Source organism: Poecilia latipinna, unplaced genomic scaffold (genome assembly GCF_001443285.1).
Source record: "Poecilia latipinna isolate Pla-1442-1.1 unplaced genomic scaffold, P_latipinna-1.0 Scaffold379, whole genome shotgun sequence".
In the NCBI taxonomy this organism is placed as follows: Eukaryota; Metazoa; Chordata; class Actinopteri; order Cyprinodontiformes; family Poeciliidae; genus Poecilia; species Poecilia latipinna.
Genome location: NW_015112995.1, coordinates 104,456 through 116,374, shown reverse-complemented (window position 1 = coordinate 116,374; position 11,919 = coordinate 104,456). Strand labels below are relative to the sequence as shown.

The window sequence follows — 11,919 nt, the reverse complement described above, 5'->3', positions numbered from 1 at the left end:
GCTACCATGTGTTTTGTCTGACTATGGAGTTCTGATTTGATCAAATCTGTTGTTGAAACTGTTTTACACTGTATGAAAAGACATAACATTTTTCCCCTCACTTTTTGAGCATAAATATTTAGGTCTGTTATGATTATGAAATCTGCTTTTGGCTGTTAATTGCCAGAGTAAAAATGACATTTTCTTATTACTTTCTTCAGAAGTTTAAATACATTTAGTATTTAACATTATTAGGGTTAGTATTGGTATTTGTTTATTATTTGGTTGAAATTACCTTTTGAACTGCTTGAATTGGGCTTTCACTATAATTTGCTAGAATTTCTCTCACTGAGCTGGTTGGCTGTTCGGTCAACTCAACTTTTTTAGCTTTAACTATAATTTTGAGGGGAAATGGTCACTCCAAAATATTAAGTTTGTTGTACTCAAGTAACTTTGTAACCCATTTGTTTTGGTGTTCATGATCATTCGGAAGACAAATTATTCTAGTATTTAAGGAAAAAATACTTTTGGTAGCCCCAAGTGACCTAATAAAGGAAAATTAGATTAATATCAGTCAGTTTTTTTATACAGTGTATCTGGTTCCAACTTCATCTTCTTCTGGTGTTGCCATAATCTGTGTTTTATCCCAACAAATAATGTCTAGTCTTAAATATAATAGCTGTGACATCAAACACACAGATTAAGTCTGCATATTTTAAACATTCAGCTCTTTGTCTGGAAGTTTCTACTTAAAATAGGAAACAAAGAAAATATGCAGAAGCAATTGTGCAAATAATCATCCTTGTTTTCCTCACACCAGTGTGTAATGCACCATCTCTATGCAGTTTTTACCATTTCCAACATGCAGCAGGAAGGTTGGGTATCTAATTTAAGGATTTATGTGGTGTGTGTGTGTGTAGTAACCCAGCTAACACTTTAGAAAGATTGTTGTTAAATTGACACTTTATGTGCGCATGGCTTGTAGCAGGTAAGTGGGATTTATTTAAGCTAGTTGAATTGTTTTGAGGTTTGAATATTACAGTGGACCTGTGGGATTAGGCTTTAAATTCCACTGAAAAATCCCCCAAAAATCAGGGATCCAGGGTAATCTCAACTGTTATGATTTAACAATCCCCACTTATCTGATTTAACTAAGAGAAAATGTCCCGTCAGTTTCTGAATGTTTCCCTCACTCCTCTCTCACAACTGTAGTCCGGTGGAAAGTAATCGTTTCGGGTCGTCTGGGAACCTGAGCCAGGCTAGCTCGCAGCTAAGTGAGACCGGCCACGAGAGCACCGGCGGCTCCGAACTGGAAGAGTCTTTCCACTCCTACCACAGTACCGGCTTACACCCGTCCACCAGCGGCCAGCCGCGTCCCACCGGGCCTCCCACCAACGGACACTCGACTGGCAGCGAGAAGGACGTAGACATTCAGTCCAATGAATTACTGCCGCGTTTAAAGAGCGACGCATCAGAAAAAGACGCACCGAAACTCCCAAGGTAACGTTCTGGTTCGGGTTTCTACTCTTTTACTGAAAGTGGATCTGTGATATTAACTCTCCCTCTTAGATTCCATGATGGAGGCCAGCCGTTGCCTTTCTCCCCGTCTAGAGTCCGTTGGCTGAAAGCCATCAACAAAGTGAGGGTTCAGCTTCGGGAGGTAAAACTTCATCATCTTCTCTTTACTTTATGACTTCTTTTCCCAACACAATACACAAAGATGTATTAAATAAACTTTGTAACGCGTTGACATTCTGGTTGAGTTTAACCTCTCTTGGTGTTTCAATATAAGGGAATGTTTGACATTTCTGTCTAGTTTTTCTGTCAAATACCATTTTTACAGTCAGTCTTAAGTGGTTATGTTTTTAAAAAGACTGACCTTCAGCAGAAGTTGCATATTTCAGCTGCTACAGTATGAATGGCTTGCATGTTATTGTTTACATATGGGAATTTCAAACATGCACTCAACACTGGAGGTTCATCCATAGCCGCGCTGCTGCAGCAGAACAGCTCTATTAACTGAATGACACCCAGAGATGTTGGTATTATTAATTAATTTCCTGTGTTATTTTTCCCTTTGCTGTGCAGCAAAGGGAAAAATAACACAGGAAAACCTTTAAAGAAAAACTCAAAATCACTTTTGTCCTCAGTCTGTTAGCTATGCTACATGCAGACTCGTTGCCATGACAACTGACAACAACGCCACTTTATGTTTCAAGATTCAACACCAGAAAACACTCAAACATTTCCCACACAAAGAACAGTCAGTTACAGTTTCATGTTTTTAGGCTCGGTGTTTATTTTGCGATTATTAAGTGATGGCTGTGGTGGATTAGCTACTGCTGCTATTAGCTAATCCAACACAGCGGTGGTTGATTAGCTAATTTAAACACCTGCTTGACCGATGATGTGTGTACGTCACTTTTTTAAAAAGTTTTTAGCTGAACCAAAAATACACAGAATTCCACATCACATCTATTTGTTACGGTTGTCATAGTCATGCTAGCATAGCCAACCTACTTTGCTTTCCCTTGCTATTTTTTTCTTAATTATAACTTTTTCCTGACCTTATTTTACTTGTTGTAGTGTTGACAACTAGACGACGTCACTTTATTTTTTATAGATTATAGGAACATTTAAGATTTAGCACGTTATGTTGACAACTTGAATCCAGTATTGAAACAATCAACTAATTTTGTACTTAGTTACTGAAGAACATCACACAAAATTATACAGAAAAAAATATATATTGCACTTAAGATGGAGAAAAATATCTTTGCCTGAAAAAGTGGCAGTTTGAGCTCCACCTGGTTCAAATAAAAAAAAGATCTCCTAATAAGCACCTTTTTCTATTTAGTTATTAATTAGTCAACCCAAAAATTAGTGAAAATATCAGCTGTACTCCGTACTGATATTAGAGAAATGCAGAAATGTTTGAGCGTTTCCACATGTTGATGTCAGGAATATGTTTAAGATGAAGATGCTTCCTTTGCCACATTGATTGAATGAAAGGAAGAATTTGCTGCATTTTAGCCTCAGATTAGAAATTAGGCAGAAAATACGGAGAGAGAGGAAGAGGAGCGGCACTGAATGTGGTGGGAGGGAATCCAGGATGACTTTCTGAGGAAACCGCGTCTCCTCCCATCATTCTTCTCCTTTAGTGGCTTAAATTAAAGCTGTAGCTGTTAAATCGTCTGAAATGTAGCAACACGTCTTATAAAGCAACAAAAAAGCTTCACAGATTCTCACCATGTGGCTCTGACCTTCATTTATTCCCAACAAGGTAAGGTCTGTATTTAAATATTTACTTATTGGTGTTTTTGGCACAGTTAATATTTGGCTTTTGATTCATTCCCTGAAATTTTAAAACATCAAAGTAAGGACAGATTTTTGTTTAAGGTAGATTTAAACGTTTCCTTCCTCTTATTTTAAAACTCAGATTTGTTTTTGATTTTCATATCAGCTTTAATTTAGTTTTTAGAAAACCAAACTGCAACTTGCTGCCTTCAACTAATAAATAGATGCTGAGGAGGATCAGGGCCAAGAAAGAGGAAAAATATTATTTTATTAACAGAATTCTGACTTTTCTTACTTCTTTCCATTTATCCATCCTTTTGCCATTTCTTCATTGCTTTCTTCAGTCTTTTGTCCTTTTATTGTTTTTTCCTTCCTTCCTTCCGTTTTTCCATCCATCCATCCATCCATACATCCATACATACATACATACATACATACATACATACATACATAACTAAAACTCTCCAACAGGAAATAACTGAATCACCTGTTGAATCAGGTTTTATTTAGTTTTCTTCCCTGTAAAGTATCGTCCGTTAATCTCGGAGTGATCGGTCTTTGAAGCTGGTTGGGGTTTGAATGATTGACGTAACTTAAGAATTGGTTTGTCGTCTAATTGCTGCTCCGCCTCTCCAGAGCTCCTAATTACAGGCAGCTAAGCAGCTGCTGGTTGTTCCCTCCACACATTTAGCTGAGACGTCGCTTTAAACTGGACTGTTTGTCTGATTTCTGCACTGTAAAGACTATAGTTGTCTCTCAGACTAAAATAGATCCTTCAATTGTCTGTAAAATGACAATTTATCCAACAAGTTGAACTATAATTTGGTAAATCTTTAATTTTTCTGCCGTTACTGTGGGAATAGCCAGATATTTATGTAGACTGTATAAAAAGACAGATATTCAAACAATTTTAGGTAAATTTAAACACATCAGTCAGAGTTCAGGAAGTAGACAGGTTCTGTGGACCAAAGCAAAAAAACCTTGTAAATATGTTGATTAGTAAGAAACCTCCATTTTCCAGAGTTTCCTACTGAAAAGCCGCTCCATAAAGAAGAATCAATATGAAACACCAGCTAATACATTAATTTTCAGAAACATCTGCGTATGGATAGCAACTACACAGTAACTAAATCACATATTGGGAGAAAAGAAGGTACGTCACATCTCTACTGTGAAAATAGACGATATTATGGAGAAACGTTTTAAAGAAACACTGATAAAACATCTCAAAAACTTAAACTTTGGTCACAAATGGGTCTTCCAAATGAACAATGACCCAAAACATAAATTAGCTATGACGCTAAAGGACAAGAAAGTCCTTTAACATTTGAGGAAAACCCTGTGAATTGTTTTGTATGACATAATTTTATAAATTCTGATATTTGGCTAGTATAAGAATAACTAATAGTCTAATTATAGCTAAGTTTTAGGAGATTTAATTAGATTTAACATCAGAAGGGGAGGGAAAACAGTATTTTTATAAAGTGTGCAAATATCTAGTTTCAGCTGTAAATCTATTTTTTGTTCTTTAAAAATGACTAATTAGATTAGCTGTAATTGCTGTTAATGTAATATAGTTTCTCTAGTTCTTAAACTAAAACATGAAATTGCCAGGAGAAGCAATAATTTATTGGCTGTCTGATCATGATTATCTATAAAACTACTGAAATCATGTTTCTTTTTCCCTTCTAACGTCAACAATAAAGACTTACTGTAGGTACTCTCCGTCGCAGAGCTAGCTGTTTTCCCATGTGTTGGACCAGTTGACAACAGGCTCCATCTACTAGGAATGTTTCCCAAGGGACGGATTGGTGGACAAGATGAAAATCCACTTCAAGTCTTCCCAAAAAGGCAAGAGCTGCAGACGAAGAGCTCAAAGAGCCCAGACTTGGGGGAAAGCTTGCACAGAAAGCCGCTGGGGCTGGAAGATAATCCCCCTTGTGACGTTTCAGCGGTCAACTCTACCGGCAACAAAGCTAGCATAGCCTCAGTTGGGGAAAAGAGAGTTACTCAGCGCCAAGATGGCAGTGCAGCTGGGGATGACACCAAACATGATGCACAGGAGAAGATCTCAGTTGAGGAAGCAGGACAAGGTTCTGGCAACATAGTGGAGCACATCCTTAAAGAGTTGAAAGGTATCAATAAGATCCAGGAGGAAATATCTGACCTGAGGCAGTATTTAACATCCGTGCGCGGCTCAGTGGACGAAGTATCCTGTTGTGTCGACGCGGTTCTCAGTGAAATAGGGGAGCTGTACTGCGGAGCGTCAGCTGCACCTGAACCGAGTCCGGTTCCTCAAACGGCACGCATCAGACGAGGAAGTTTGGGCAGACAGAACGCCGTCATGTGTCTCCACGAAAGAGATCCCAGTCCAGTGTTGGATAACACTGTGTATGGAGAAGATTCGGGCTCCAGAGCAACTAAAGGTTGGCAAGAAGACAACAAAACTGATGATGATGTCCGTTCATTTAGCTTTGGCAACTTGGAGCAGAGTTCAAATCATGAACTCTGCCACTTGGAGCGTCACTGTGGGCAGAACTACCAAAGCACTAGCTCTCTATCATCGTCTCAGAGCTCAAACTTCCTGGGAGCAGGTTTTCCTTCTGGTGACACAGAATGCAATATCTGGTGTTGGAGTGAAGAAGACATCTCCTCTTGTGGCCAAGACGGTTGGAAGAAGGAACCACAATGTGTTGCAGTGGGACCTTCCCCAAACAGCAGTTCTGAACACCTTTCTCTGTTGTTTGGACAGCAGTACAACTCTTCCTCAAGTTCTTCCAGTAAGGTCGGGTGGAGGACGCCAACCAATGCAGCTGAGGAGGGAACCCTGGACTGTGACTGCGCTGCAAACTGCCCGTTTTCCCGAAGCTCTGGTTACCACACAGCGGATGCTTGCGCCAACGACCTCGACAGCGAGCCATCCAGGAGCTTGAGCTGCTCTACCGTGCTGTTGACGGACTGCGATGACGGTTACCCGGCGCAACATTCGCCCTGCGATGACTATCCATCATCTGGGGATACTCTTGATCTGGGGTCGGCTGAGAGTCTGGACAGGGAATGGACAGATCAAAGCCTGTCCAGAGAGGAAGTACTGGAATCATCATCACGGTCGTCTTCTGAGATGGATTCAGAGACCACACCCAAAACCCCCATCGACAAGGTTGACGAAACGATCTTCAGCGAGGCTGTGGTCACTTTTAGGTCTGCTTTGAAAGGGGCAATGAGGAAGTTTGAAGTGCCCAGCCATGAGGGAGTTACTGACTCTCAGTTGTCTCTGTCATCAATTAGACGATCCAGTGAACCCAATGAGAAGGATGTTCACCAATTTACCTCTGCAATGGGGGACAGTGGGACCAGTCAAACACATGACAATACACCAGTCTCTACACAAGAGTTTCCCACTCCAACTACATATAACTCATTAGAGTTGGCACAAAACACCATGGAGAGCAATGGAGAGTTGTCCAGCGTTGATGTAACCCCAAACCACAGTCCTGCAGTACGGGCGAAAAGTCTTCTGGAGCCAATCAGCGAAAATGGACCCCCTGGAGAGGGGGACAAAGCGAAGCCAACTGATGCCAGCCATAGAGAGCGAATTGCTAATTTTCAGCGTATATTGAGAGAAAAAAGGCAGACGCATCGTCGTCTCTCCAGATCCACTCAGGGTTCCTACGGATCTCAGGGATCTCAGGGATCCCAGGGATCCCAGGGATCCCAATCTCAAGACGAATTCATCCCAGGTATCTTTAAAAAAGCATTCAAGTTCTTCTTCTCTAACTTTAATAACAATGCCAGAAATTAGGGTTGGGCATTAATTGGTTTTATTGATTAATTAATCTAATTTATAGTTTTTGAAGATTTAATTTTTGGATAATCTGGATGTTGGGAATAAAAGATTGGATTTCATCAAAAAAATGCAATGAGTGAACACAGACTTTGATGCCACTGAATTTTTAAAAAGATCATTTAAACTACTTTATGTAATTTATATTCTCTGTGATCTGTTGTTTTATCTTTTTTTCAGAGTTTGGAAGAGAAGAAAATCAGGTTACACATAAAATATCAGCCTTCCTTTTAATTTTTCTCTCATGTTTCCTCCCTGATGTGCTATTTGTGGAGTTTTTTGTTCTCACTTGTTACCTGTCTAGAAAAATAAAAATAATATGGGTTGTGTTTATTTTATTTTGTTTGCAAGTTTTACCATAGTAAGGGAATATGTGCGTTAAAATATCAGTATCGATCCGATAAGTAAAACCGATAAATTATCCTCCATACTGTTATGAGTCTTTCTTTATTTTTTTATTTTGACCTTTGTGTGACTTTGCATGCTACCATTTGTCTGTCGCCACTGTGGGAAAATAAAGTATATTTTTGTTCATTTTCTCCTTTTCAACATCACATTGTCACCATTTGTACAGTTATTGAGTTTAATAACTAATAGAGTTTTTAATGTGACATCAGAGAGGTTAAGCTCAACCAGAACCGTTTCTCCTTTCCTCCCTAAATGTCTTCAAACTAAAACATTCAAAATGTTCCCACAGGTCAGAGATGTGGAGCCCAATAGCAGACAGGCCTGGGTTAAACCAGGGTAAGTTTTACCTTATCACAACGTGAATGCTTTGTCTACCAGTGCAGACACAGTGGAGGTTTTCTGTGTTGAATGAATTTCTGCCCTCATTATGTTGGCAGTGGTGGATCTGGTCTGTATGGAATCGACAGCATGCCAGACTTGCGTAAGAGGAAGCCCATCCCCCTGGTCAGCGACGTGGTCAGTACCGTTCACTCATTACTTCACTTCTATTTGTCAGGTTATGTTGTTTGCTTGTTTGTTTTAGCTTCAAGTAATTCATCGTGAAACCAGCAGATGTTACTGCTGCGCTTACTTTGCCTTGTGTGCATTTGCATCTCTCAAACTTTCATTTCAGTGTTTTATTGGAAATTCTAACAAAAAAACTACAAAAAGTGTCTCATAAAGTTTAAAGAGGTAGGAAAGTGGTGCAATGTTCAAAGTTTTATGCAGAACTTTGGTGGACCAGAACAAAAAGTAGTATATAAGAAGTTCATTTTCTGAATATAGTGGAGTATACTCAAAGTACTAAAAATATACTTCTAGTCCTTATTTTATTGTTTTTAAGTATATTTTTATTAAACTGAAATATGCTGTTTTTGCTATTTTAATATAACTATTTGCCTAGCATATTACTTTTAGCATCCTATTTATGCCCTAAAATATACATATTAAACTATTCTTGAAGTTAACCCAGGTATATTTACACTACAATGCAATTTACAAAATCATAAGAATAATTAGAATATTGAGATTCTAAAACATATAGTGTATTTACAAATATCTACATAAGTTATTAAAAACTAACAAAAACAAAGAGCTTCTGTGAAAATAAGCCCTTTTTAGCTGAAAAAAGGGCTAAAGATGACATTTGCATGTAAAATGTAAACATGATAGTCTCTCCAGGATGAAGTCCTTCTCTGTCCAAACTGGTAGAGGGGAAAGTGAGCATTTCCTTATAGAAATGTAAACAAAGTAGCATTTCCAACTGAAAACATGTCAAAAGGTCACAACTGTGAAATCAGAAATAAAAATCTGAACAGGAACAAAAACACACTTTTACGACTTCTATGTACTATGATCTTCTACATGTAAGTTTTTTACAGGGGTGATGACTTAAAACGAATGTGTGTAGTGAAAAACGAATGCTAATTTTTCTCTCCCTCCTCTCCTAAACCTGAAACTATTCCCCACAACTCTCTTGAATGCATTCTCTCTTCCTGGTCAGGCTATGGTAAGTTATAGACGCAGATGCCCCTCCCCTTTTCCTGCTGAGGTAAAAATAGATAAAAACATCAAGTAGGGGTGATAACGCATCTAGCAGCATGGTGCACCGGTTTAATCTGAATAGAAACATGCATGCACCCTGTAGGTCCTGGGTGACTTTCCTTCCTGCTTCATATTATCAATTATATATTGTTCACCAATCATTCCCTCACCCTGTGGCTTTCCTCACTTCTCTTAGTTAAAAACTAGTTTAAATTAGTGACTCCAGGGCACTAACACAGTTCACATTGCAAAATCACACAATATTACCAAGTATTTTGGTCTAGATTGTTGTACAGATATCTTAGTTCACTTAAAATAAGACAAAACTAACTTACAAGTAACTTTTCAGGTATAGGAGCTAGTTAAGTAAATAATTCCTTAATATTGATGAAAAAGTTCTAGTACTGGCAGATTATTTCACTTACGATTTTGGAAAAATGTATTGTTACAAGTGAAATAATCTGCCCGTTACCTAGCAACCTAAACCTGGGCTATACAAAATATGTTCATTACATTTTTTCATTTATTTTTTACACACAATAATTTTTAGATGAAAAGATTTTAGTCTGGTTTTATTATTTCACTTAGAAAATGACAAAAATATCTTGTTTTAAGTGAAATAATCTCCCAGTAGAACTCATTTTGAAGAATTATTAACTTAAAACAAGCTTCTTTATTATGCTGTAGAGTTGTTTGTAAGTTACTTTGTCTTATTTCAAGTGTAATAAGATATGTGCACTATGAACTAAACCAAATTTACTTGGTAAGCAAGTGCTGTTATTCTGTTTCGGACTCATGGTCTAAATTTCCTGTTAATCTCCAGCTGCTTAAAACTAACAAAACTCACATGGTTTTTTTCCTCCTATAAGGAGTTGACAGAAAAGAAAACACTTTGCTAACCCTACTGACCTCTCCTTTAACCACCATCACTCCAAACTGCTACAGCAATAAAAATGGATCTGTATTGGTTTTTTATTTTTTTTGTGTGGCGCATAAATTTGTTTACTGGATGGAAACTTATGCAAATTTTCCCTGTTCAGTCGCTTGTCCAAGCCAGGAAGGCAGGGATCGCCTCTGCCATGGCGGCACGGTCCTCATTCAAGGACGAGGAGCTGGTAAGTCAAACTAATTTGCTATTTTTTATTTTTATCTGCCTTTATTTCAAGGCAGCATATGGGTTTTTACCCTTTACTTTAAATGAGTAAAGGGTTTTTACCCATTTAAAAGTTACACCTACAGTGTAAACCAGATATTTACAAACACAAACATGTTTTTCCTCACAGTCTAAAGTTAAGTAGACCAAACTTTTCTTGTTTTAGCTTAGAATTACCAAAATTATCTCCACTTGCTAAATTCAAATGGTGAGAATATATTTTAGAGATGTTTTCTGTTACTTTCCTAAAATTCAAAAGTTTCCATACATTTGGTCAGTATCCCAGATAAGTTTACACCGACAAGCTCCTGAATGGTTAACTGACACATTTGAGTTGATTGGAGTCACACTTGCTTTCTGGTTTGACTCGATGGGAAAAATTTGGTCCGATTTAACTTCAAAGAATGAGTAAAAATTAGTTTTTGTCTTTTATCCACCTTACATAAATGATCTCCAACTATTCGTAGAAAAACCACGTGTACAAGAAGACCCTGCAGGCGCTCATCTACCCCATTTCCTGCACGACGCCGCATAACTTTGAGGTGTGGACGGCCACCACTCCCACTTACTGCTATGAGTGTGAGGGGCTGCTGTGGGGAATCGCCCGCCAAGGCATGCGTTGCTCCGAGTGTGGCGTCAAGTGCCATGAAAAGTGCCAAGAGCTGCTTAATGCGGATTGTTTACAACGTGAGTATAGACAAGTTTCATTTTATTGCTTACATCTAGAAATTCAAGCATGTCTACAAAACTGGAGGGCAAAAAGACGATTCTTTTACATGCTGTCCTGCTAACGAATTGAAACCTGTTAATGTAGGCATGATTCATGAGGGCTATGTGCCACAGGAAAGGGAAAACTAACAGAAAAACCGTTAAAGACCAATTCAAAACCACTTGTATTTTTCTTTGTTTCTCGCTCTCTGTGTTTTCCTAAGCTACATGCAGACTCGTTGTAATAATGGACAACACTCACAACTTTATACATCAGAACTCAACATCAACAAACACTCACACATTTCCCAATATAGAACATTCAGTCCGTTAGTTTTATGTTTTTAGGTTTGATGTCTTTTTTGTGATTATTAATAAGTGATCATTGTGGTAGATTAGCTACCGCTGCTATTAACTAAGCTAACATAGCGGTGGTTGATTAGCTAATTTAAGCACTTGTTGTACTGATGATGTGTCGGAGACAGAGTTAATGTGTAAGTAGCCATTTTTATATTTTTTTAACTGAACCGAAACACATCGAATTCCACAGCACATCTACAGGTTAACGTTGTCATAGTCAACTTAGCATAACAGAGCTACTTCCCTCGCTATGTTTTCTTAAATTAAATGCCCTTTTTATCTAGTTGTTGTAGTGTTGATATTATTTAGCAAAGAACTGCGTCCCTTTTTCTATTAAATTATCAAGCGTACATTTATCATGCATTTTTACAACTTCACAGCTAATGGTAATCGTCATTGGTGAGCAGTTTTATTACAAAACCAAGTTTACAAAACACCAATTAAATTAGCCCTTCTGAATTTATCCCAAAAATATATTTTCTGGAAACTAAATTTGCTATATGTTTTCTAAATGCTTATTTTTCTCCGCTATTAGCACATTAGCGGATTAGCCCTCCACTGGTAGCTGGTGCGTCACATTCTGTCA

General features: G+C 38.1%; 1 protein-coding gene across 11 annotated transcripts in view; it reads left to right on the top strand.

Annotated features, from left to right (window-relative positions):
* Positions 1-11,919, top strand: part of unc13bb (unc-13 homolog Bb (C. elegans)) — a 70,122-nt gene that overhangs the window by 37,522 nt on the left and 20,681 nt on the right. For 8 of the 11 annotated variants that reach the window (XR_001425548.1, XM_015036760.1, XM_015036759.1 and 5 more), the window contains 7 exons: positions 1,192-1,479; positions 1,549-1,639; positions 7,818-7,864; positions 7,966-8,044; positions 9,072-9,077; positions 10,153-10,227; positions 10,733-10,952. Coding sequence is in view for 10 of the 11 variants with exons in the window: in XM_015036760.1 (XP_014892246.1) it covers positions 1,192-1,479; positions 1,549-1,639; positions 7,818-7,864; positions 7,966-8,044; positions 9,072-9,077; positions 10,153-10,227; positions 10,733-10,952 (806 nt within the window). In the remaining variant the exon portion in view is untranslated. Of the gene's footprint in view, positions 1-1,191; positions 1,480-1,548; positions 1,640-3,115; positions 3,263-4,982; positions 7,017-7,300; positions 7,324-7,817; positions 7,865-7,965; positions 8,045-9,071; positions 9,078-10,152; positions 10,228-10,732; positions 10,953-11,919 lie in introns of those variants that run through there. The other 3 variants (XM_015036764.1, XM_015036758.1, XM_015036763.1) reach the window with 3 other exon arrangements.